At 36.2% G+C, this 27,651-nt stretch overlaps 1 protein-coding gene across 3 annotated transcripts in view; it reads left to right on the forward strand.

The window, feature by feature from the left end:
* Positions 1–27,651, forward strand: part of adp (WD and tetratricopeptide repeats 1) — a 103,612-nt gene that overhangs the window by 12,076 nt on the left and 63,885 nt on the right. For all 3 annotated transcript variants that reach the window (XM_081728675.1, XM_081728690.1, XM_081728683.1), the window contains exons 4-7: positions 4,002–4,113; positions 10,314–10,501; positions 17,617–17,818; positions 23,002–23,119. In XM_081728675.1, the coding sequence (XP_081584801.1) occupies positions 4,002–4,113; positions 10,314–10,501; positions 17,617–17,818; positions 23,002–23,119 (620 nt within the window). The remainder of the gene's footprint in view (positions 1–4,001; positions 4,114–10,313; positions 10,502–17,616; positions 17,819–23,001; positions 23,120–27,651) is intronic.

A 27,651-nucleotide genomic window follows, 5' to 3' on the forward strand; every position in this document is an offset into this window, starting at 1 on the left:
TTTTCCTGTGGCTCTTGAGTCCCAAAGACACAAAAAACAACAGTACTTTGTAAATCCACCTTGCAGGCCAAGTAATATTGCAATAACTTTAAAATCTCCGCAAATTTGCCAACCATATTCTTTGTAGTTAATACGATTTAAAATGAGTACGAGATTCTCGTAAGTCTCTTTCATCGAAACAGAGTGTGCTACAGGAATAGACGGCAGCTTATTTCCATTATGAAGTAAAACTGCTTTCAGACTGTACTTAGATGAATCTATGAAAATACGCCAATCGGATAGATCATGTTGAATTTCTAATTCATCCATCAGACCATTGATGCCCGTGCATACGCAAAGGAAACCTTCCATTCTGTAGTATTCTGAAAAGGGCTCGTTCCTTTTCCTGTAGTGAGTGTAAGTAGTTCCAGGAGCCAGTAAATTCCACTCTTTGAGTCTAGCACGCAAAAGTGGAGCTTTCTCTTTCGAAAGTTGTAACTCTCCCACCAAATCATTCAACTCATGTTGTAGGATGAAGTGAGGCCCATCTTTTACGTGGAAGGAACTGTCTCTCGGATCTTCATCTGCAGATATTGAGTTGGAGTCCTCATCGCTTCCTGTAGGCGCTGTAATATCGATAGTTTCCCAATCTTTCGGAGTAGGTACAGGTAAATTTTCTCCATGGGGCACTGGTCTGATCGCGGATTGCAAGTTTGGGTATTCGATGGCACGTTGTTCCTTCTTGTTACTTCCTGCTGTATTCATCATACAGAAATAGCAATCATCATAATGATTCCGGGGTTCTCTCCATATCATCGGAACAGCAAAAGGCATTCTTCGTTTGGTTCCTTTAAGCCAGGCAGAGTCGCATAACACATCAAACAACACACATGAGGGGCCCAGCTTTTATGTTGATCACCGATCTTGCAGAAAAAAAAAATAATAATAATAATAATAATAATAATAATAATAATAATATGCTTTCCTAACGTCATCATTTGTCGATCTAATCTGCGACTTAACCATAAATGCGCCACATGTATAACAAAATCTGTCCGGTGAGTTTTTACATCCTCTGCGGGAAGAACTTGACATTTTGCACAGGAAAGCGAAACTTAAAACAACAGCACAACCATTTATTCCATAAAATCACTAAAAGATACTGAAAACACAGGGAAACAGTTCTAAAAATACGGTAAAATAAAACTGAAGTTACTGACGTAAAAATTCCAAGTCAATTCTCCCGACAAAATACTTAACACTTGAGAGATTAGTTACTGCAATGCATAAGAGCAAAACTGAGCCACGCAATAACGGCGTAGTCGGCGCTTTTTTGCCTGCGTCATCGTGCCGCTCATTGTTGCCATATAGACCCTATTTTTTAAACCGGTTTCAGTGGTCTAAAAACGAACCAAGGAGGGGGAGGAACACAAGTGTCAAGCATTTCAATCATCCCCGTCCTCCCGGTATTCATTGTTTTATATATATATATATATATATATATATATATATATATATATGCCAACAACAAGGGGGTCCTATCTGTCGCCAACTGAGTGAAATCTAATTTATTTCTTACTCAAATAGCATTGTCAGACCGGTTACTTCGATGACAACTGAAGCCGTCCCTACAAAATGGCAAAATTGGCAACAATGCATAACGCCAAAATACGAGCTAAGAGTAGTAAAAATTGGCAACAATGCATAACGCCAAAATACGAACGGCTATGAATTTCGAATTCAGCATCCTGAAATTAGTCAGAATCAGAGGTTTTCCTTTCTGTAACTAAACTGACGTCGGCCAGTGTTATTATTTTAAAGGCTCAATTCAATGAATATGTAGTGCAGACGTGAGTACATATAGTTTAGTTTAAGTAGCAGTGTTTTGTTACGCATAGCTTTGGAGGTAGTTTTGATTTACAGACCAAAAGTAGAATATTGATATGATGGTATAGGACCATAAGGTGCTTTTTATATATATATATTAATGCAGGGATTCATAGGGCGGGCGAGTATTTGATATTATACCGAAGGTAAGTAAATGATTTCTATTGTGGAATGTGGACTAGTAGCTTTCTTGTTGGGCTAGTAAAATTTTGCATCCCTGTATTAATGCAAGTTTCCTTGGGTTGAGGCACCGACTCCTTTCTCCCAGCTTAACATCTGGGAAACATGTCAACACTATACCGCCATTGATTTCAAACTGTTGCTACTTTGTGTAATTTTGGGGAATAGACAACAATGCATTTTTTAAAAAATTAACATTTGTCTGTCTTACTAATGTGTCATTTCAAAAGTGCTGTCTTCCCTGACAACTCTGTTTTCTGTAAAGCTGAAACTGGTGTCATGTGACTCACACATGAGTGTTTCTCATGAAAATATTTGTATGGTCCGCGTACTACAGTTAGATAACAGTGGTATGAGTGGTGGTTCGAAAACGACCAGTGATCTATTGAGCTACGAACATAAACGCTATTGTATTTTCTACAAAGTCCTGTAAGGAAACGACAAAAGACTGCAGCAGACAGTATTAATGAAATGTATCCTACAACTATCAATGTAAGGACAATTAGAGGTAATTAAAATATAAATAAGTAAATGTAAAAAAATCGAAGTTATGGTTCTTCTTTACAAGAGGCTCCAATATCCAGATAATCTTCCTATGTTAATCAAGTACAATTTCAAGCCACAGGGGAAGACAATCCATAACAGAGTTGAATGAATTAGAAGGAACATCGGACCTGAATCGCGGAACAGTTTTCGGGCATTTGTACGCTACGGGGGAGCCAACAGGATTAAAAAATGGGACCCATATGCTTTTACAGAGTACCAGGAAATGCAATGCATTAACATTTGTGTGTTCCTTTTATTTCGACACCAAAAAGACGCTTTTGTAGATAGGACCATTACAAGTATTAAAAATTGGTTTATTACAATCCATGCGCAAACGACAATGGTTAGTAGTTGTGGCACACCAAAAACAACTACATTCCTGATCTGCATTGGAAGAAATTGCTGTTGTGTATTGGGGGGGGGGGGGGAGTACCAGGTGTAATTCATTATGAGATTCTGAATTCTCGAGATATAGGAACCTCTGAAAATCTACTGTGCTCAGTTCGTGCGGTCCAAGAAATCTACTGTTCTCAGTTTTATTATATATATATATATATATATATATATATAAAATTGCAATAAGGCTGTCTGCAGTCTCCAATAGGAAAGTGGTCTTACTGCTGCACGATAACAGATGCTTCATACCCCCACGAAACATACAGCAGAAGATCAGGGAACCCTACCTCACCCACCTTATAGCTCAGATATGATCCAGTTTGATTACCATTTGTTTTGATCTCTGTTACAGTTGTAACTACGAAACACTTTCAAAGATATGAGACCGTTAAGCAAGTATCGAACAATATTTTTCACTCAAGCGCCCCGCATTTTTTCAATAATAATATAATGACTCACCTGGAATGTTCCTTCAATGTGTATTTTTTAGCCTATGTTTCAGTTGCTCTATCGGGCAATTTTTCGTTAGGGTAGAGGGCCTAAATCTTCCCGTGCAGCTCTTCACATAGTTGATGCAACTAATGTACGTACGTTGTATAAATAAATAAATTTAAAAAAAAAGTATCCACAACCAGTTATTTGTCTTACTGGTTGTGGATACCTCATATAAGGACTTATCTTATTTATCTTAAAGATCTTCATAGGAAAATAATTAAAACCCTTTGCTCTGACGAAAAGTGTCCGGTAGAGCAATAGAAATATTGGCTAAAAACACACATTGAAGAAACATTACAGAGAGTTATTATGTTATTATGGTATTGACACCCTGTTTCCCATAATTGACGGTGATTACATTAGTGAATACCAGTACTGTACGTGTGATACAACCTCAAAGTATTAAAGAAGACAGATCTTCTGAAATGAGACAAAATATAGAATCGTAATTCTAAAAATACAGAGTCAAATCTTTTGGTTTCGTAGCTAAATATTTTGTTTTTTTATTTTTATTAAAGGATACTGGCATCTGCATCAGATGACGTACAAGTCATTCTGTGGGATCCTTTCAAACATAAAAAACTTAACTCTATACAAACTGGTCATCATGGAAACATATTTTCTGTAAAGGTAAGTACAGTGAAATTTTATTTATGAATTTATAAATTGTGAGTACCGTTATTGATAAACATATATTTTTGATTGTTGATAGTACTTAGTTCAAATGTTATTTTGACAACTTAAAAATATGCTTTAACTACGTTCTGTTCACCTATTGTTTAATCAGAATTTGAGTTCGAGTATTGAAATACAAACATTTTGGAAAATAATATAATTTAAGTTGTATGTACATTTCACATTTCATGTTTGCTAGTATTTCATTTATGAGAGAAACAAAATTAAAGCTATCGTGACGTATTAAATAGAGAAGCAAATTCTATAACTGAAGTAAAAGCTCCAGTGCAAGTTTGATATATATCTGTTGTTTTTTAACTCCTGGCGGATTTGAAAGTGTTGTGAATTCCGAACGAAGAGTCCATTAACATGAAATAAAGTACGGAACAGAAATAGACGACCTAAAATGCCATTAAAACTAATAAAGATTTTGGCCGTTTATTTTTGTCCCGTACCTTATTTACAAAGTTAATGTGATAATTTTAAGTTTTGGATTAGGAACATTATGATGTGCACGTCTCACTAACAACAAGCAGTGAGTAGTTTAGAGGATAGCAACGATTAAGGAGAAGGCGCAGTGTGTTCTGTGATTTGCTCAACTAAAATTGTGTGTTGGAGTGCACAGAGCACCAAAAAGATTACAGAAAAAAATCTCCGGATGATGTGAACATTAAAAGTGGCTTATCAACTTCAAAGAAAGTGAAAGTGGTATAGATTTATCTTGTAATAGTGTATATCTGCAGTTGGCGTGAGTATGATTGAATCTGGTTCGATTCCCGATGAGGTTGCTTGCAAAAAAAAAAAAAAAAAAAAAAAAAAAAATCAACTAGGTTGTAGCTTATTAATTTTAGTTCCTGTTTGTAATGTACAATTATCGATACATAAAAAAAAAAAAATTTCTTATTGAGAAACTGTTTTGTTGTATAGGCGCGTGAGCTTATTTTGCACTTTACGAGGGTTTGCGGTAAACGCCATAAATCCGTTATGTTTGAAGATATTGATTTCAAGCAAGAACATATGAAAAACAAATGTACATTTTGTGTCCTGTGAACTTTTAAGCCTACTACACTACAAATACCTTAAGAAAGTTGTTGAAAGTTAAAGTTTGTCATATTTGAAATTAAAAATTTAAAAAAAAAAAAAAAAAAAAAAAAAAACACTTCTTTTTTTTTTTTTTTTTAGGTACAGGCGTCGTAGTAGACTGCTCCCTAAATAATCTCGAGACCTGAGAATCTAATCGTTTTGTTGTTATGAGTCTTGGAATATTACGATTTTTCGAAAATCGACTATTTTCAACCTGAAATATCTCAAAAGGAACATACTTAAAAAAATCTCTGATTTTCAGAAAACAGTCATGACTTTGGTAGTAAAAAGTGGTTAAAATTTGATTACTGAAATATGACTAGTTTTTTTTCTTGTTTTTTCGTTCGATATTCAGCTTATTAGCAACCAAAGGACAAGTAAACTGATGGTCATTTTGCAAGTAACTATATACATGTTAGATATTAAAACATGTAGTTCGGTTGGATTGGGCATGTTGTTTTATTGTAATAACATTTCACTGAGTCCAACTACTTGTTAATAGTGTTTTGAAGGAAATGGTTGTTAAGGAATAATGCAATTCATAAAGTAGTCGAGACCACTTTATCAGTAGGAGATCCTATTCAGCTTATTGTTTAAGGGAAAAAATATATAAAACTTCTTTAAAGTCGGCATGGGCAAATGGTCCCCAGTCGGCTGTCTTTGTATTGAAGCTGGGATATCTTCCATTGATCACAATTCTCCATTCGTTTTATTTATGTACCGTCAAAAGAAGTGCAATCAAACAGCATGACATTACATACGAGATATCATTCTTTCAAGTAAATTCGACAGACAAGGGGAATTTATAGATTTGTACCTTTAACTCAAACAAAAATCAGATTTATGTATACTCACATTCACAAGACTTTACTGATTGCAGCACTGTAGCAGTTTCAGAAGAAAATATGTCGTCATTGAAAGTAGGTTGTATTTACGACAAGAAATGTTGAATCGAGAAAGTTGAAAAAATAAGTGGTCTTTTTATTCTTTATTTTATTTATTTATTTATTTATTTATTTATTTATTTATTTATTTATTTTTTATCCATGTGGCTCCATAACTTCCTTCCACATGACTCTAAAGATGACAAGTTTAAGTGCCAGTTAGTAAGGTTCTAAGGAAATTATCACCAATAGGGTCATAACTGCTAAGATCGAAGCTTCAATATCAACGAAAATCCATGTACAGAAATCAGACTTTGTTTTACCAGTGAAAAGATAAAAAGACAAGGAGTAACAATGTTGTGTTTTTTCTTAAAGTGTGAATTCTGTAAATGAAAAATATATATACTATGTAGGATAGTGTTACTAAAGTATTACTTCGATTTACAACAGAGCTTTTATCATATTTGCACAGCGCACCACTTCTTGTGATTTTGCCGTATTAAAAGCCCACAACTCAAAAACTAGTCAGGTCTTAAGGATCAAATTTTAACTACTTGTTACCACGTAAATAACGGTTGTTGTGAAAAATTGAGAGTCGTTAAGTGCGTTCCTTTCGAGGTATTCTATAGTCGATTTCATAGAGTTAAATATAGCCAATTTTTTAAAAAAATTGCAGTGTTTGAAAACTTATTGAAAAAAAAGGACTCTCAGGTATCAGTCTTTTAGGGAAATAGTGTACAATGAAGTTTATAACTTTAAAAAAATAGTGAGTTTTATTTTTTCTTTCGAAGTTTTAATTTCAAAAATGACAATTTGCGTTTCTCACACCAACTTTCAACACATTTTTAAAGGTATTTATAGTGTACTAAGCTTAAATATGTACTGGACGTAAAATCTTGTACATTTAATTCTCTTTCAAATGGTCTTTGTTTAGAATCAACATCTTTAAAAATAACGGAGCTACAGTGTTTGCTCCAAGTCTTTGTAAAGTGCAAAATAGGCTTACAGGCGTATATAGTCTCCGCCGGAAAAAGAAAGACCATTTATAAGGTAAATGAATACTTGTTTTCAACTCTTTAAGTGTAGTATATCTTTGTATGTAAAAATTAAAAAAAAAAAAAAAATAGTAATAATTAAATTTTGTGAACAACCTTTTGGTGAAATTGGGTGATTTCAAATGGCTTATCATCATGTATTATACAAAAGTAACTGTTAATTGTAAAGAAAATGTATCACCTACAGAAATATTTCACACAGCACTAAAACCAGCAGATCTTCAAGTTTTTTTTATTATTTATTTATTTATGTATTTTTATACAAGTGTTCAATTTAGACGCCTTTAATTACATGGCAGATGTCCCAGCCACCATAGATTTCCTACCAAATCTGTTGAATCTTGTCTACATAAGTAGTGACAACTGCTTTTGTTATCCGGTCTTACAGCCATCGACGTTTCTGCAAATCAGGAAGAACAAACACGAGTTCTTTGATGTAATCCAACTAAGAGAAATCTTCGGTCAAGTCAGGCGAACGAGGTGACAGCGGAATCGTTTCACCACGACCTATCTACCTTAGCATTTCGTGTTTGAAATTGGCGGTAACTTCATGAGAGAATTCTAATTGACCCAATTTGCTGGAAAGTGAAATCTCCACCATATCTTGGCATAATTCTCAAGCTTCTCTAAGTAATGATATGCGAGTGATAGTGGGCTTAGGGAAGACGAAATGTCTGTAAATTTTGTTCACTTTTAACGCACAAACCATATTTTCCTTTGTTGAATCCCGTTCGTGTTTAATCACGTGATGTGAATTTTGCTCACCCATGTCCGAACATTATTTCAATGAACCTAAGCGCTGGTGTGGAATGTGGCTTCGTCACTAAACACAATTGTGTTCAGAAAATTATCATTAGTCTCAACTCTCTTTCCAATTTCTTCACAAAATTTACCTCACCATCTTTGTCATTGTCAGTCAAAGCCTGTAACCTTTGCAATTTGTATAGATTGAATTTCTTTCTCGTATGCAATACATTTCATACTTTAGGTTTAGGAATGTTTAAGCTGGCACATCTAGTTGTTTCTCGTGGACTACATAAAAACATACTGAATGTCTGCTGCACTTGTTCGACCGTCATTTCAGAAACTGCAGGTCAACCGTGATTCACCGTCCTTTGTGCTACACAACAGTATCGATAAAACGATTGTATTTATGCAATAACAGTGTTTTTGGGCTGGCTCTCTTTGATAACGTGGCCTCAAATTTCTCTGAACGGTTGTAGCCGATCGGGATATATTAAACCACAAACAACACTATGCATGCTTTGCTCCCGTGTACGACCCTAAGGTGACTGATGTTGCACTCACACAGTACGAGGTATCTTGTGAAGGCGTCTGAAATTCACAAACTACATCAACATAAATTTGACGATTTTGCTGGTTTTACTATTGTATGAAACATTTCTGCAAGTAATGCATTTTATTCCAAATTAACGATTATTTTTGTATATCTAATGCATAGACACACTGTACTTAAAATGAAGCAAAGAATATAACATTCATTCATTGTGAAAGAAGTTCACAGTAATTGGTTTTTGTTTACAGGATTGTGTAATCGGTTTCTAAGAATTCCTAGAATTGCATTTTTCCCTTCGTCTACTTAATTTTGTTAAAAGAGTTTTCCTGTCACAAGTAGAGTTTGTAGTTACTGTAAAATATCTCGCTTAGGAGGACCATAATCAGAAGCTTCATGATTACATGAACATACGACTCTTTCTTAAACCTGACACCACTGCAAATAGTTCTATGGCTGCCAAGCATTCAGCCAGCAACTCAGTCATTAACATCACTTGACTTACTGTTTGTTAATGCAAGTATCTCATTTGACGAAGCCTGTGTTTGTAATAAAGTAGTCATTTTAAAGAGGATATTATTATCTGATTGTCCTTGATCGAGAGGAGTGGTTGGTCGGGAAAAAAGGGACTCTTAATACATTGCTGTTACGGGAGTTCTGTTCTAGTAAAAAATTTCATGACGAAGGGTTTATATATATATATTTGTCACTTTTGTGACCTCTATCTGATCTTTGTTAAAAAATTTTCCAGACTGATAAAAAAATATTCAGCTCACCAACTAACGGTTTTTGAACCCCTTCTTCTACAGCTGACATTGTTTCTGCAGGTGTCCATCACGAGCTGGGATCGCTTCTTTTCTGATACTTCTCAACACATCTGAAACAGCCTTGTGAATAGTTGAATATTTGATATTGCTTTCTGTGGAGCGTACTGTAATTGTAATTTAATCCTGTGGAGCCCACTAAGTAAACTCCCATGAACAAACATGTTATCTCCATGCATTGATTTCCATGTGTTCTGTGGAGGGAACTACTCTTTGGTTTGACAATTTTTTTCCTTCTGATATTCTGTTTCTTCGTAAAATCGTATATAATGATTTGCTCATTCAAAGATAAATATATTTTGATGTTGCTAGTACGTTGATTGTGGAGTTCGATCTGATGCCCTTATTGACGGAAAATTTAGAAGACTATCAAATACGTAATAGAAATTATATATTTAAATAATTGTGAAGACCTACATAAGGTTCCACAGGTCACATCTAGGATTAATTTCGTATATATAGTTTCGGCTTCTATTTTCTGTGAAGCCATTTGACTTGTTTGACTGTGAAGATGACTTTATCAAATGAACCCAATAAAATGAATTACATTATACAAAGTCAAAACTAACTTGAAGACTCTGGCATAGGTTCTAGTCCTATTAAGTTTTCTGATTTTTCTTAATAGAAAATCTTGGCAAAGAGAAAAATAAATGTTTAATCCATACTATCTAAATATGTTGATTAAAGATGTAAAATTTAAGTGCAGTGTTGTTTACAGAAGAACAGAAATTACTGTATTAGTTGGTACCATAGCAGAAGATATGTCGATGAACGGGCGAAAGAAGCCCTGAAAGTTCGTTGTTTTGATATTCATTTCCTGGATGCTGGGTAAAAACAAAACAAAGCAAAAATAAATAAATAAAATAAAATGCAGTAAAAAAGTCCTCTACTAAAGGTGGAAAGATTAGTTCATTTTAAAATTACTGATGATCACTGCCTTCCTCGAAGGTTAGTTATGGCAAACTATATAGTTAGTTTCTATATGTCTACATTATATGTTTTTCTCTTATTGTAGTTCTTGCCCAAATCAAGTGACAACACTGTTATGACTGGTGCTGGTGATTGCAAAATTCGAATCCATGATGTATCTTTAGGGGAAACAACTCACGTTTGCAGCTGTCATACGGGACGAGTGAAACGTCTTGCCACAGCTCCTAATGTGCCATACATGTTCTGGAGTGCAGCGGAAGATGGAACTGTAATGTGAGCATTATGATTGTGTAGATAAAGGGTGATTCATCGTGAGGTACTTTTTCCAATAGGGATTTTTGTTAACAGATCACGTATGATTCATGTCAAGATGTCATTGCAGTGTAACTCGATGTTGAATACCACTTCATCAAGAAAATACTTACACCGGAACGGTGTCTCCAAATTGTGGAGCTGTATTACGATCAGCGCTCTGTGAAGCAAGTTTTTCGTGAACTTAGAGCAGCATACGGTCGGAATAGTCTGCCCCGGAACGTTCTATTGCCTATATCATCAAAAAGTTTCAAACCGAATTTACATTATTGAATGGTCAGCGATCGAATAGACCTCGTACAGCACATGACAAAGAGAACATAGCGGTAGTAGCTGAGAGTGTGCGCCATGACTGTGGACAGTGGATTCGATGCCGTTCTCAACAGGTTGGTTTGTCGTATGCAACAACTTCGCGTATTTGTGTGATGTCTTGGTTTAAAAGCATTCAAAATTCAACTCGTGCAAGGATTGAAGCCTCCAGACTTTCATTTGCGTCGGGGTTTCCGGTGAATTGGTTCTGGAACAGCTCGGTGAAGATCCGCTATTTTATCGCAGAATTGTTCAGTGATGAGGCCCATTTCTGGCTCAATGGATACGTTAATAAGCAAAATTGCCGTATTTGGACTGATGAACAACCCGAAGAATATCTAGAGCTACCATTACAACCAGAGAAATGCATAGTTTGGTGTGGTTTAGGGGATAGCGGAATCATCGGTCCATATTTCTTCAAAAATGAGGATAGCCGGAATTTAATAGTCAATGTACCCGCTATTGCGCCATGATACCAGACCATTTGCTACCTGAAATTCAAGCCCGTGATATCGGTGATATCTGGTTTCAAAGAGATGACGCTACTTGCCATACAACACGTGAAACAATGGACTTACTGAGAAATCGTTTTGGTGAGCAGGTGACTTGACATTTGGACCGGTGAATTGGCCTCCTAGTCGTGTGATATCTCAACTCTGGATTATTTTCTTTAGGTAACGTGAAATCTCAGATCTCCGCGGAGAAGCCAGCTTGGATTAAGGCCTTGGAAGCAAACATTACTCGCGTTTTCCCCAGATTCCGGTCATTATGCTCGAACAGGTAGTTGAAAATTAGACCTTTAGAATGGACCACTTAGCTCTAACTAACATTTAAATGAAATAATCTTCAAAAAATAAATGGTATCGATTATTCTTCCGGTTTATAATAAAGTCTTCACCAAACACATTTAGTTTTGTGTGTTTTATTTCAAAATAGTTTCCTGAATCTCACGATGAGTCACGCTTGCTAAGGGATACATGGAGCCGTACATCTGTGGAAGGCAAAGCCGATTAGTAATTGCTTCACAAACAGTAGTGAGCTTTTTGTTGAAGAAACTTTGTTTTATGTCATCGTCAGATATAAGTGAATTAACAGGGATGGTCAGGTTGGAAATTTTGGTAAGAACAAATAAATTTGTATTTTTGTGTGATAAAGTTCATTGTTAATTTAAAATGTGTAAAGCAATGCTTCCATATTATGGAAATAATCCGATAATTGTTTCTCTCAAATTGCTAATTTAAAACCCTACCCTGAACATACTTATCCTAGCCCCTAGTTTGACTCTAATGAAACAAGTTTGTTCTCATTGCGTGGTATAGTATTGAACGCACTGAACAGGCAGTAGAGATTACAACGAGATGTATGTACGATTTCGATACATCATGTACTTTTCAGTTTAAATGTTCTATCAAAAATATCATAAAATACTTAGTAGCTTGTATTGAATTTGGCGCGCAGAGCACAGTGTGTATATAAAAGGTTTTAGTACTGATCTCTCTGTACCTGAATAAGTAAGAAAGATTAGAAACTTATCGAATATATTCGAAGATAGAATGAATTACTTTGGGAGCAGAGAGATGAGTAATGAAATCTCAGTATTTATAGCGTTTCTTTTTATATATAGTATGCTAATAAGTATCTGTATGCATAAATATTTATCAGGATTTTGTTTTATTAATCGTCGTAAGAAGGGTAAAATAATGTCTCTTCTATGACTTGGGGTAACTAAATTACGTAATAACTTTTGGAATCACTACCACTCTCACTGGTATTTAAAGTCGCTATTCGCCATTAATATTACAAATCATGAACCTTTAATATCATTAGAGTAAAGTGTAATTTGTAAAACAATACATTGTGGATCTTCAAAAACGGACTGTCTTGTACGTACATTAAATAAATTGTATGTTGGAAACGAATTTAAGAACGCCCAGGACGAATTCACAGACCTTTCCCATACTAATACCGTAGTAGCACATGTAAACACCTAGTCGGCCAAATGGTCGGTCATATAGATGCTAAATGTCTTACTGGGAGTATGATATATGCGCTTGCTTTAGGTTGACGTAGCTGGTAAGTTTTGGAACCCCATTTTGGTAGTTGCTGTGATGATAACTTCTCAGAATGATGGTAATTCAAAAGACCCAGATTACAGTAAAGGCCCAAAGCAATAATTCTGTTTCATCTATACGCCTTTATTATGTTTGCACCATTACATATTTCACCCACAATTCATATGATTAAATACTTATTTTTTACCTAATTCCTTCAATATATTCAGTCCATTCCTGATTTTTTTTCAATCAATGCCGCAACACTGTCATCGGTAATCGTAACACTTCTTAGATCAAAACTAACTTCTTCTTCCATACAATATATTGAATAATCCAATCACTTATTGCCCTGATATGTTTCAATATATCTACATAGTAGACTAGAGTAGAAGGCTAATGCCGACTGGAGAACTCTGGAAGTTTGCTTGGCGGTATGGGACTGGAAGGTAAGGGTCTGCAAATTCACAGATATAATAGAAGGGCAGGATTGAGTATGTCACGAATGTATCCTGAATGAAGATCAAAGGCGAACAGAATGTGTTACTTATGGATCCTCTATCAAAGTGCTAGGTATTGGTTCTATATCGCGAATACGAACATAGCGCTGGATTTACCTACTTACCTGCATGTCTCCGTACTTGCAGCCGTCGTTGCTGTCTCCGAGACTGAAATAGCTCTCTATCACTCAATACCACTGTAGTCTCTTCAGGTACTACCGATGTTGTGTAATTTATTTGTATGTACATCCTTCATCAGCAGCGGGTCTATATAATTCGAGACCTACAGTTTAAAATGGAATCTGAATCGTTGTAGTGCGTTCGATAATCTACAACTGGAAATCGGAGCCGGAACCTCGTGTGCCGAAAGCAGGTAGTCTTCAACTACCAGATTAGGGAAGAGGGCACGAAATTGTGAAGTGTTGTTACGCTAACATGGGGGAGGGGATGCCGTAGCGCTTATTGCACTATTGATTGCCTTTCTATATGTTAGGGCATCCCGAATGATCCTTCTGTCCAAGTGCTGGCTGGTGCGTCGCACAAGCCTCTTCCTCCTTCGTGTACATCACTGATGAACTCCTGACATGTCACAACCCCACGAGCGGCAAATCTGGGCATCTCACAGCCCCACTATATGGAGACGCTTGAAACCAGTTACTTGAATAATACACAATCGTCCAGGTATTTCAGATACTGACTGTTATTCACACACAATGGATTAACATGACTACTACACTTACAATGTTGTCCGATGACTTCAAACTAGTAATGTTCTAAAGTAAATAAATAAACAAAACTATAAGGGGAAAATACACTGTAATGTGCATTTTAGATATATACGAGGACTGCTGGAAAAGTTTCTGCAATCAATGTGAAGAAAGACATATGAAATTCTGGAAATGGCTCTATTGCTTTTCGAAGTAAGATCGATGGACTTTTGCATGCGCCGAAACCAATTTTAAAAATATTGTTTTACTCTCTGAGGCTGCACTTCATAAACCACTGTTCGGAATGCATAAAGAGCTGCTTCAGGCGATACAAATCCCTCATCACATACCTTATTTTTCGTACATATGAAAAAAAAGAAGACATTAGATGAAAAATAGGTGAACACGGACAATGACTCATTATTTCGACATTTGTACTGGACAAAAAAATCAAGTTTTTTGTGCTAAATGGGAACTAGAGTTATGATGATGAAGAATGATGCGACGATTTAGGTTTGTTTTACACAATTCATTGATGACTTCTGGGAGACAAATTGTTGTATACCACTCAGTATCTTCAGCCCTTCGAGCATCTAGAGCTATGGTTGCCACATGTTCACTACAACCGAAGAAACAGGCAATATTTTTTTTTCTTGGCAACCCCTTCGAACGAACAACTTTAGTTGGTTTCTGCTCACTTTGGAACACCCAAACAATGGATTGCCCTTTAGTTTCGAGTTCGTATGAAGATGCAAATTTCGACCCTTTTAACGATGTACACTCATGTCCAAAATTATTGTCGCATGTTTATAAATATGTTGTTGTAGAAATATAATTTGATGACGAATTCGTCCGGTATTTCTTATAATATTAGTATGTATATAATGACAAGGACATGTATGTACCAAATTTCATGTCAGAAGAGCAGTAAATTAGAATATAAAACGAAAATAAAACTTTCTTATACATTTATCAACATTTTGTTTCACTCATTCTAGTTTTCGTATTTATAATTCTTTTCCTATGAAATTTACCACAAATATACATTTCTCGATTATACACATAGTATCAGTATTAAAAGTACCCTGCAAAATCATTATCAAATTATATTCTTACAAGAAGACAGTTATAGATATGCGACATTCATTTTGGACATGAGTGTCCATAGTACACGAAATTTGATTTACTTTGATAACATTTTTAGAGCATTTCTTAACACCAATCGATACGAGCCTGGTTTTGAGCTTCAGTCAAGTTGTATGGGCTCCAACAGCTTGAAAGTTTTCGTACGTTTAGATGAGCATACAAAATCGTATGTATTGTTTTCATGTCAGTGTTGAAGAATGCCTGAATCTCACGGTATGTCATATGCCTATTTCTCTCAATCATTTCACATATAGCATACATATCACTAGCAACAACAGACGTGGATGACAATATTCACGAAATTCATCACAGAGAATCGTGTAACTATGCTGAAATTCGGAAATTGGATGTTGCTTCAACCTCAAAAGCCAAATGAAGTTGCTCGATGCATTGTTTAGGTATTAAACTACATCTGAAATCATAAAGAAATTGCCGGAAAGTGTTCACGAGAAAGTTTCATTTCCAAAAAGTACTGCTTGAAAACTGCTGTGAAAAATGAACGAAGGTTTAAACAAACGATCAAAGGTAATTTAAATATGCAAGCATTTACTCTTCCGAATTTTATGATAACGGAACACTAATGCCTGTTAATAGTAGTTTGCAGAAACTATTTAAGCAGCCCATGTATAGAGAAAGAATTCATTATGACTTTGTCCCACCATAGACTTCGTTGTAATATATGTACGGAGCGGATAATCAATTTTCCAATACTAATTTCGAAATTCTGATTTTGCCGAACTATTAGCATTAAATGATCCTTACGTTACATTAACATTGAAGCACCAGTGTAAATCAATTAAAATTTTCACCACGAAAATGAAATAAACAGCTAACACACGAAAAACCTAAAACAAATAAATATTAGTAAAATAACTCAATTACGGTACACTATAAAAGGTGATAATGTGAACTACGAAGTACTATCCGATAATGTTCGATGTATATACAGTTCAAGCGAACGATAGTTAGTACAACAAAACACCGCCGTTAGTTCGTATATCCCTTATGAATCAATATGCCAAGTGATTTTGTCCTAAATGACGCAGTTATTGTTGGTAAACAATATTTGATCGGTGGATGTTCTCTATATTGTGACTGGGGCCGCGGTGGCTCAGTGGTAGAGCGTTCACCTCTGGTGCTAGGGGTCCCGGGTTCGATCCCAGCCCCCGCCAAGTGAACTTTGTGGTGGACAAACACCGTGTGCGTGGGTTTTCTCGGGGTTCTCCCGTTTCCTCCCACTTTCTCCATTCCGCCATTTCATTCATTTCTCATAATCACCGTCTCCTTTAGCCTAACCGGCATAACCGTGGGACGTAAAACTCAAAGATTTATATGTATATTGTGACTTGATGTTTGATACGAGAGAGCCGTATTTGTACGAGGTTTCGTTTTAAACTTGGGTAGACTTTTTCTCTGCAATGATACTCTTAGGAAATCTGGGTCATGTTCATGTTATTAGTATAATTTCCTAAAAATGCATGCTATGCTGTCTCTACTTGTTATTCAGCAACACAATTTGTCGTGTTGAATTCATCAGGAAAATCCTGTCTCATGTTGAATTCTTCGGACTAATTCTCTGACACGTCATATACAATAATTCCCTCAGTGATCGTGAATTATCCGCTTACGATCTTCCTGAACTGTAGTCCATATAGCAGCAAAATTTTCTGAAGCCGTCCTGAACGGGAACCATTAATAGCAGATATACAGCCATGTGTAGAATGTTTTAACCATTTATCCGTCTGTGTATGGGCTAAAATATTGTCACCAAATGCTTACTTTAACCTTTGATGTGTTTCTGCTGCGTCCTTCCCCAGCAACACTTCTTACAGATATCTGTTTTAAAATGGTTTTAGATATATTTATTACATTACAACATGTAACAAATTTAATTAAGTAAACGTTATGTTTATATTTTAGAGTAGGTCCACTCCAAACAGATGTCCACCCCACCAATTTAGATTTTCGTAAAACTTGGTATACAGTGTCTGTCGGGAATACAAAATACTTTTTTTTTAAAAAAAACATATTACGTCTGGTTAAATTTTTTACTGACTCCGAAAGATCACTGTACTTGAAGGTTTTGAGCACTTCGCAGTGAAAGATTGTAACGACATAAATATCATTGAAATTAAACAGTACAAGTCGTGATTGAGAGGGAAAGTATTGAAATCCAGCGTACTGGAAATTTTATAAGGATTTTAAAAATGTTCTTATATATCATTGTAGATTGTATGTACTAAATTTCATAGAAGTCTGAGATGCTAAGGTGGACGTCTTGAGTTTGAGTGGTTGACGTAGTGTGGAATGGCTCTATTTATTTTGTGCTTTGGTAATCGTACGAATATTTTATTTCTCAACAGGCAGTTTGACCTTCGCACTCCACATACATGCTCTTCTGAAGTCAATAATGTCCTCGTGAATCTTCTGAATCACTTGGGACGTTACGCTGAAGCCAAATGCCTTGCAATCAATCCACTTCGTCCAGAATATTTAGCAGTTGGAGCAAACGACCCCTACGTTAGATTGTATGATAGAAGAATGATTAAACCGACGTCTGTACAGGTAATTTATTTATTTTGTTCAACGAAGTATGTCTTTCAAGGCGTTGTATTTGTTTTACATTAATATATACCTACTAGTTGAACGCTTGTTCTCGCAGGGCGAAATAGGTTTATGGAAACTATTTGAAAAGTGTATGTGAACCTTCTTGCTCCCTTCTTCTGTAGGATGCGTATTTCAATAGAAATGGAATAGTGAGAAGCCAGCTCGAGTCAAAAATATTTGGTCTAGGAATTAATTCGTGCGGTTGGTACGCACACATTGAAGCTGTGGTACAAACACAAAATACATAAATACCTTAAGAAAAATATTGTCCATCGCTAGCCACCACTTTCGCCCATCTGTCAAGCAATGTACGGATTCCGTGGCGAAAGAAGTCTTCATCCTTGGAAGCGATCCAGTCAGAGACCCATGTTTCGATATCTTCTGAAGAAGTAAACCGCTGTCCAATCAAATCGTTGTTCATGCAATCGAACAAGTAGTAGTCCGAAGGAGTAACGTCTGGTGAATACGGCGGGTGGGGTAAAACTTCCCATCCGACATTTTCTAAATAGGTTTTGACCGGTTTTACGACATGTGGGCGAGCGTTATCATGTTGAACAATAAGTTTATCATGTCTGTTCTCCCATTCTGGTCGTGTTCTGGCCAGAGCTTGCTTCAAACGCATTAATTGTCGTCGATAACGTTCTCCATTCATAGTTTCACCCGGTTGCAGCAGCTCATAGTACACCACACCTTTCATATCCCACCATATGCACAGCATAACCTTTGCACAGTGAATATCTCGTTTTGGTTGTGATGGACCTGGTTCACCTGGTTTCACCCAGGCCTTTTTTCGTTTAGGTTTCTCGTAATGGATCCACTTCTCATCACCCGTAATAATTCGATGCAGAAACCCCTTTCTGCTCTGTCGTTGAAGCAGCAATTCGCAAATGGTTTTTCGTCTTTCAACGTCTCTGTCTTTCAATTCATGTGGAACCCAATGTGACATCTTTTGAATCATTCCCATGGCTTTCAAGCGTTTGGAGACTGTTGTTTGATCAACGCCTAATGCTGCTGCAAGTTGTTCCTGCGTTTGACACGAATCCTGCTCGAGCAATGCTGTCAATTCTTCGTCTTGAAATTTTTTTGGCTGTCCAGCTCGCTCTTGGTCTGCCAAGCCGAAATCACCACTTCTAAACCGTGCAAACCACTTCTGACACGTTCGCTCAGCTAGAGCATGGTCACCATACACTTCCACCAAAATACGATGACTTTCAGTCGCACTTTTCTGCATGTTAAAGTAATGCAGCAGGACACCCCGCAAAAACACTTTATCAGGCACAAATTGCGCCATGTTCACTTAACTACAAACTGGTGTTGTTGACGCTTTAATCCACTGCCCTATACTACGAACGATACGCGATGACAGGGGTTTGCAACACATGTGTGGATACACGGAACTGTGGGACGCTCCGTTCGTTGCGCCATCTCTTGTCCACCCGCACGAATTAATTCCTAGACCAAATATGTTTACTCGTTTTCTTCGTCTAGCCGTTTCCGTGTGATTACTTCTGTTGTTCTGTTTGTCGATGCAAACAACATGCCTGGTTTTCCTTCATAAATTTGTTCGTTTCCTTGTTGACATTGTTTTCCTTATTTAGAAAATTACGTTAGGTACAAGGTAAAATATTTTATGATGTTTAACAATGAGAAACGGACAATATTTAAATGTAATAATTAACCCCAGGAATCCCAAGTTATTTTAGGTTATATATATATATATATATATAAGGAGGCAAAATTTCCGGTCGCCATTAGCGACTAGAAATTTAGAGCTGGCGACCAGTGTTCAGTAGGAATGGTTTCTGCCTAAATGCACAGGTCTGTCCAGTTCCGTTTCGCAGGAAAATAATTGCCACTGAGTGAGAAATGTGAAGTCTTCGAATTGCCACCGAATATGAAGTCTTCAAAACTTTTGTTTTCTTCTTTGGCGTTGAATCAGACACTGAAAAAGATTTACAGTAAAAACTTCATTATGAGATTCCCAGATTTTCTTCCAATTGTCATATTTTGTGCAGTTTTACCTGTGAGGACTGCTTTAGCAGTCACAACAGTTAAGGCTGCCTACAGGAATTTACTAAAGACTGACATACTGGATGATTTGCTGGCAATTTCCATCAATGGCCCTTTTCTTAAGGACTTTGATCCGAAAACTGCAACTGATAACTGGTTCTTCAGTGCAGAGGGAGCGTTACACAAACGTGAAGTCTTACAACATAAGATATTTTTTAAGATGTGTATAATTGTGTAATTCAAAATTGATTATCGTGAATCTAATTTTCCGGCTTTGAAATTTTATGCGCTTATGTAATCTCTTTCTTTGTCAAACCAAAGGCCGTGGGGGGGGGGGGGGAAAGAGACCTCTCATAATTTGTACGTGAGAGGTACTGGCTACCATCATTTTTGTATTGACGAGTGCGTCTGACTTTGAAATTTTGCGCCCTGATATATATATATAATATGAAAACACACATCTCGGGCCAGTAGTATAAAACTATTGTGTGGTTGGGCAGTATGGCCAGATAAAATACTTCATTTAATTTGGAGATATGGGAGATAAAATTCACTTTGATATCCTGGTCAGACACTAATGTATTACTTAAATTTTTTACGATGTTGAGATGAAATGGTTCCAGGTAGTCCCTACGAAGGGACTCCTCGGATTCTCTATCCTATTTTCTAAGCTATTTATGAACTAATTTTTTGCATCACAATGGCAAATTGACTAAGGGGTGATTCAGGAAGTAATGCCTCCAAGGTGATACCTTGATGTATGTTTGACAGATAGCACTGATATAGGAATCAGTGGAAAGCTTGCAATATCAGCTACCAATGGTGGTGTCATTTTAGAACATAGTTTCCATTGCGAGCAACATATTTGCGCCAACGCGAAACAAGATTTTTCATGCCGTTGACGAAGAATTGTGGTGGCTGCTGGCGACACCATTGCCTAACTGGTGCTTCCACCTCCGCGTCACAACTGTAGCGTTGGCCCTTAAGGTCATCCTTAAGTTTAGGAAAGGACCAAGAGTCGCAGGGCACAAGATCTGGACTATAAGCAGGATGAGACAGTGTTAACAATACTTTACCAGCAGATGGGACAATTTTAATTGTTTTGGCGGAGGAGAGGATGTGTGGCAGTACTCCACCGACTGACACTTCATTTTCGGATCGTAATGGTATATCCATGACTTGTCGCCGGCGATGAATGTTCCTGGGCGCACAACCTTTCGCAGCCAGAAATTCAATGACAGCCCACTGTTTCAACCGAACGTCACCACTGGATACCATGGATTGCTCCATTACTCTGGAACGAGAAGAGGTAGGAAGATGAAACGAGTGGCATTCTATAGCTTAAAAATCAGTGCATTAATGATAAACAGTTCAAAATGTGTGCAGTACTATTGGCCAAATAGTTGGCTTAGAGGCTTTACTTTCTGGATTTCCCTCGTATTTTGTGTCCTAAAGTAGAATCTCACTTGGAACTACCTATAAATGTATCGGCCACATGAATAATTATGTGCTAAAGGGTACAAAATATGTCTGCAATTTTACATGGAATGTTTGGTGGTTTACGTGGTTATATTGTAACATTACAGTTGAAGAGAACTTTTGAAGGTAATTTCGTTCCTGCTGACCATCTGAAGTAAATGTCCTTTTGTAGCTTTGTTCTATTAGTTTTTAATATTCCTCCTCTTCCTATTTTAATTCGTATACAAATGTCAAGCCAACTGTTGTTATTACCAGTCTCATAAAAAAAAGGAAAAATTATGTCTATTGCAAAGAAATAGATTTTAATAAAAACTAAGATTTGTTAAAGTCTCTATTTTTTCCCGTAGTAACTTATAATAAATATCAAAACAGTTGTTATCTGTTAGTGTTTTGGTAAGTTAAAATCCTCTACTATATTTCGTTAACTGGCTTCTGTTAACTTCGTCACGCAGAATCTCTTCTCAGAATTTTTGAACTGCTGTTTCGTCTTTTTAATTATAGCAGCCATCTTATGTTGATGTTCAGTGTTTTTATTATCCAGTTTCTCAACTTTAGCGTCTCTGCAGGTTTACTAATTATTTATTCTTACTACCAGAAGAGGAATTTCTTTTTCCCGCACATCAGAAGCAAAAGAAAGATAAAATAGTTAGCAGTTTAGAAAATTGTGAGGAAAAATTCTGCATGGCCAAGTAAACAGAAGCCAGTTAACGAAATATAGAGAATTTCAACTTTCTAACGCATTTAGAGGTAACAAGGATTTGTTATTTTCACTAGTACTTTTGCATATTTAACTTTTTGTACTATTTGCAATTCAGGGTAATGTTGGTTAATATAGCGAATGTCAGACAGTATGTTTTATCTAACTACAAAATGATATTCATCTAAGTGAAGATGCTTTTTAGGTTTAGTTACAGGAATCGCTTAAGATGTTTAATTACAGTGGATGGTATATATTGAAAAGGTCCTGTAGATGCACAAATTTTAATTGGAAGTCTATGGGTCAGAAAAAGACATTGGATATCTTACAGTGAAACTCGTTTCAATAGCTTCTAAAATTCACGGAAAGCCTTAATAGTTTCAGTTGTAGTATGAGCCATGTTTTAGAGGCAACATACGACAAGGAATAAAACAGTAATCGGAATTATGTGAAATAAAATTAACATAAATAAATCAATAACAACATGACATAAAATTTTGCGAAGTTGGTTAGCTGATTTGTAGTTTCTTTCAGCACGGAGACTATATGAAACGTAGGCCTATCGCTTTACGTGGGATCCGAACTATATGAACTCTCCCACCAGGAATCGAACTCTGGTGTCCCGCGTCGAAGGCGTGTACTCGGACCATATTACCAGGAGGAAGTTCGTGGGATAAAAGTGTACAAAGGTGGACGTTTGATGTGGGTGTACTTTTTTTTGTAAATTTTACTCTACATGGTTTCGACTACCCTCTTATTCCTTGTTCTTTTTTGCTTCCGAAAGGTGGCTTACATCATGAATCGAAAGTAGAACGGTTTTTGTGAATATTGGAAGGTATAAAGGTGAGTCCCACTTCGTTATTCTTTTGCCTTCTCTGGTGTTTAGTGTGAAATATGGACATCTTATACTGTATGTTTCTTACTTTTAACTGGAATATTTTATATATTTTTGCAGTATCCACCGGAAACGCCTCGTTCAAATTGGGAACGTCAAAATTACGTAGCTAGCAGAGCAGGAGAAGGGGAATCGGAAGACAATTTACCTCCTGGATGTGTTCAATATTTTGTTGCAGGTGATGCTTTAGTTTTGTTTGGTGTTCAAATATGTTTATTGTAAACAAACCTCAATTACCTTGGCGTAGACAAATCTTAAATAGGGCACGTGGAAACGTTATTGTAACGGTGTACGTCAAATAAATAAAGAAACTTGTCACCTTACATTGTAAAGTCGTACTACAAAAAATAAAGACTAGGTTCTGTTTTATGTTCCGCGTTCTTGTGCAACATCGGGGTTATGAAGGACGGAATCTACTATTACGAAATTTGTGGGTTTCAAAGTACGACTAGGATTTGAATCCAGTGCATAGACCACCATCCAAGATCAACTCTCAACTTTGTGCCATCCCACACCACATTATCTCACTTTCAAAAAGAGCTGATTATACGATCATGCACCAGTTCTGTTCACAATCGTATACAGAAATTGATTACAAACTTAAATATTCAAATATTGTATCTATAGTTAGGAATAATGGGTCTTTATAAGAGAAGTAGGCGTTCAGGCTTTCGAAACATAAAGGTACTTTAGATGCAGATTCAATTGATTCCACTGTAAATATAATGTTACTGATTTATTTTGGTAACTGAAGGTCTTTGAAAGTAAAGAAAACAAGTTAAGATACGTAAAATAAAAAAGGGAATTGAGAAATATCTGAAATAAAACAGTGGTTTAGACAGGGAAAACCTCTCTCTCTCTCCCTCTCTCTCTCTCCCTCTCTCTCTCTTATACACACACACATACACAGAAATCATTTTCTATTAGCATTATAGTCATATCGAGTTCAATCGTAAGTTTGGGAACTTCTGAGATGTGTCGATGTTATCAACTGAAAGCCTGAGTTCGATTCCCTGTGGGGACACTCGATCAAAAAGGTGTAAAAGTTTTCTCAGGTCAGCCATCCTGAGTGGTTTTCCTGGGTTTTCCTCATTCACACCAGGCAAATACCGGAATGATACCTCACATATAGCCGCTTCCTTCCTTCCTTCCCTTTCCTCGAATAGTGTAGTAGTAATTGCGTGACTTGAGGCAATTTTTCCGCCCCGGCGCCCATTTTTGGGGTTACGTGGCCGGGGGTCAATGACCTAGGGGGCGACCGCCGCCGCCAAAATTTTGCGTCCCGGGCGCCCGGCGCCCATTTTTGGGTTACGTGGCCCGGGGTCAATGACCTAGGGGTACATAGGACCACCCCCTTTTAGATTTTGGTAGGGCTACCATGGCCCACCCCCTAAATATTGGCAGGGGTACCTAGGACCATCCCCTTAAATTTTGGAAATTACCAAATCTAAAAATTTGGTGTGGTAGCCTAGGACCATAGTATGTACCTCTATCAGTATTGGGTGTCAATGTCGTTCCCTTTCATGGGTAAAAAATTGCCAAAAATTCAAATTTCGGGGTTTTTTGACCTAATTTATCCCCTTGGATGAGGTGTTATTATCCTATATAGTTATATGTTCATGTATAGGGGTCCATTACCTTTCATAAGACGTGGGTATATTAATGCACCCCTTGAAAAATTTGGGAGGGGTACCTTGGCCCACCCCTTAAATTTTGGAAATTGACCAATTTAAACATTGGGTATTATAGTACAGGACCCTAATATATATTATGATAAATTTGGGTGGTCCACCTCGTTCCCTTCTAGGGGTACAAAATTGCCAAAATATAAACGTAAGCAATACGTTATACCACGTGTTTGGTTTTTGGTCGATTTTATCCCCTTTGATGAGATGTTATTATCCAATATAGTTATATGGTCATGTATAGGGTCCATTCCCTTTCATAAGATATGGGTATATTTGTGCACCCCTTGAAAAATTTGGGAGGGGTACCTTGGCCCACCCCTTAAATTTTAGAAATTGCCCAATTTAAACATTTGGTATTATAGTACTGCACCCTAACATGTATTATGATAAATTTGGGTGGTCCACCTCGTTCCCTTTTAGGGGTACAAATTTGCCAAAATATAAACGTAAGCAATACGTTGTACCACGTGTTTGTTCTTTTGACCTAATTTTTCCCTTGGATGAGGTCCTATTATCTTATATGATCATGTATAGGGGTCCATTACCTATCATAAGACATAGGTACATTTGTGCACCTTTTAAATTTTTTGGGAGGGGTACCTTGGCCCATCCCCTTTAATTTTGGAAATTACCCATTTTATATATTTGGTATTATAGTATAGGACCCTAATAGAGATTACTATAAATTTGGTTGGTTCACCTCGTTCCCTTTCATGAGTACGAAATTGCCAAATTTTAATACATTCACGTGTTTTGGTTTTTGACCTAATTTATCCCCTTGGATGAGGTATTATTACCCTATATGGTTATATGGGCGTATACAAGGGTCCATTACCTTTCATAAGACATGGGTATATTTGTACACCCCTTGAAAAATTTGGGAGGGGTACCTTGGCCCACCCCCTTCAATTTTGGAAATTGACCAATTTAAACATTGGGTATTATAGTACAGGATCCTAATATGTATTATGATAAATTTGGGTGGTCCACCTCGTTCCCTTCTAGAGGTACAAAATTGCCAAAATATAAACGTAAGCAATACGTTATACCACGTGTTTTGTTTTGGCCCAATTTCTCCCCTTTAATGAGGTTATATTACCCTATATGGTTATATGGTCATGTATATGGGTTCATTTCCTATCCTAAGACATGGGTACATTGATGCACCCCTTTAAAAATTTGGGATGGGTACCTTGGCCCACCCCTTAAATTTTGGAAATTGACCAATTTAAACATTGGGTATTATAGTACAGAATCCTAATATGTATTATAATAAATTTGGGTGGTCAACCTCGTTCCCTTTCATGGGTAAAGAACTACCAAAATTAAATTTCGGAGGTTATTGACCCCTTTGATAAGGATTTAACACGTTATATGGGTATGTACAGAGGTTTATTACCTTCATATGTTTATGTGCCCTTTTAAATTTGGGAATTATCAAATAACAAAATTCGGTAAACGTTTTCTAGGGCCCATTGGTGTTCCTCTTATAGCCAAATACTCAAATTTTGAAGTTTATTGACCGATTTTATTTTTTTGATACGACTATATAATTGAATGAGTACAGGATTTATTACTTTTTCGTAAGACACAGGTGTATTTGTGTACCAATCTTAAATTTTGGGAGGGGTACATTTCTTATTGTCATATCAATAATTGGTAATTGTTCTTAGAATTGGTTGGTATCTCTTTCTTTGGGTAAATCATTGTCAAATATTAGTATGATCACGTGATCAGTTATTGACCTATGATGGGATTAGGAGTTTAGGACATTGGTACATTTAACCTTTGTAGGATGATTTGAGAATGCGTTATTGGTTTTGATTATTCCAGCCTATGGACCAAATATAAACATAAGCAATACGATGTACCACGTGATTGACCTTGATGAGGTAATGTACAGGGATTCATTTCCTTTGTTGTGGTACTTCTTAAGGTTGAGTACACACTTAAACAGTTGATTCTACTCAGGTAAACAAATGAACATTATTGACCTTATTGAACATATAATATGATTAATTCTAAGACTTAGGTATATCGAGAGAAGTATTCTTTAAATTTGGGAATTGTGATAAACAGAACTTTAACATAAGGCGCGAAATTTGAAACAATACTTTGAACTTTACTCACAGCTCATAGTCTAAGATCATTTGTGGTGATTGATTTGACCTTGAGTTTTAGAAATCTGATGGCTAACCTTATTGAATCTTATGACTCATAGTCTTAAGGGAATACATGCTACAACACTGGCAAAGTTATTGTTGATGCAATTTGATTGGTTGATCACTATCTTTCGTGCAATCTGATTGGTTGCTGATTTTCAAATCTTTGCTGCATTCAGTTTTAAGTTTTGTTTAACATTTAAAAATCTTGGTTTCGTTCAACATTTTTGCACTCACTGATAAATATGATCAAAACCGTTTATTTGTTAATTGAATAGTTAAAAACCGGATAAAGTTTGACGGTTAACCGTGAAACGTAAAATTTTTTTTAGTTTGAATATTTTTGTTTGAAAGTTTTTGTTTGAAAGTCTTGTTTCAAATTTGTGTTTGAATTTTTTTGTTTCAGAATTTTGTTTGAAATTTGTTTCAAAATTTTTTGTTTGAAAATTTTTTTGTTTGAAAATTTTTTAAATTTTTTTGTTGCAAAATTTTGTTTGAAAATTTTTTGTTTAAAATTTTTTGTTCGAAATTTTTGTTTTGAAATTTTTCGTTTTCAAATTTTTTTGTTTAAAATTTTTTTTCAAAATTTTGTTTGAAATTTTTTGTTTCAAAATTTTCTTTGAAAATTTTTCGTTTCCAAATTTTTTCGTTTCAAAAATTTTGTTTCAAAGTTTGGTTTGACATTTTTAAAAGTTTGTGCACTCATTAGTGAAGAACCGGAACTGCTTAGAAGAAAATTTGGTTTGAAAATTTTTGTTTCGAAAGTTTTGTTTCAAAGTTTGGTTTGACATTTTTAAAATTTGTGCACTCATTAGTAAAGAACCGGAACTGTTTAGAACTAAAACCTCTGGCAACATTGT

The sequence above is a fragment of the Thermobia domestica genome, chromosome 1 (genome assembly GCF_964235325.1).
Source record: "Thermobia domestica chromosome 1, izTheDome1.hap1.1, whole genome shotgun sequence".
NCBI lineage: Eukaryota > Metazoa > Arthropoda > Insecta > Zygentoma > Lepismatidae > Thermobia > Thermobia domestica.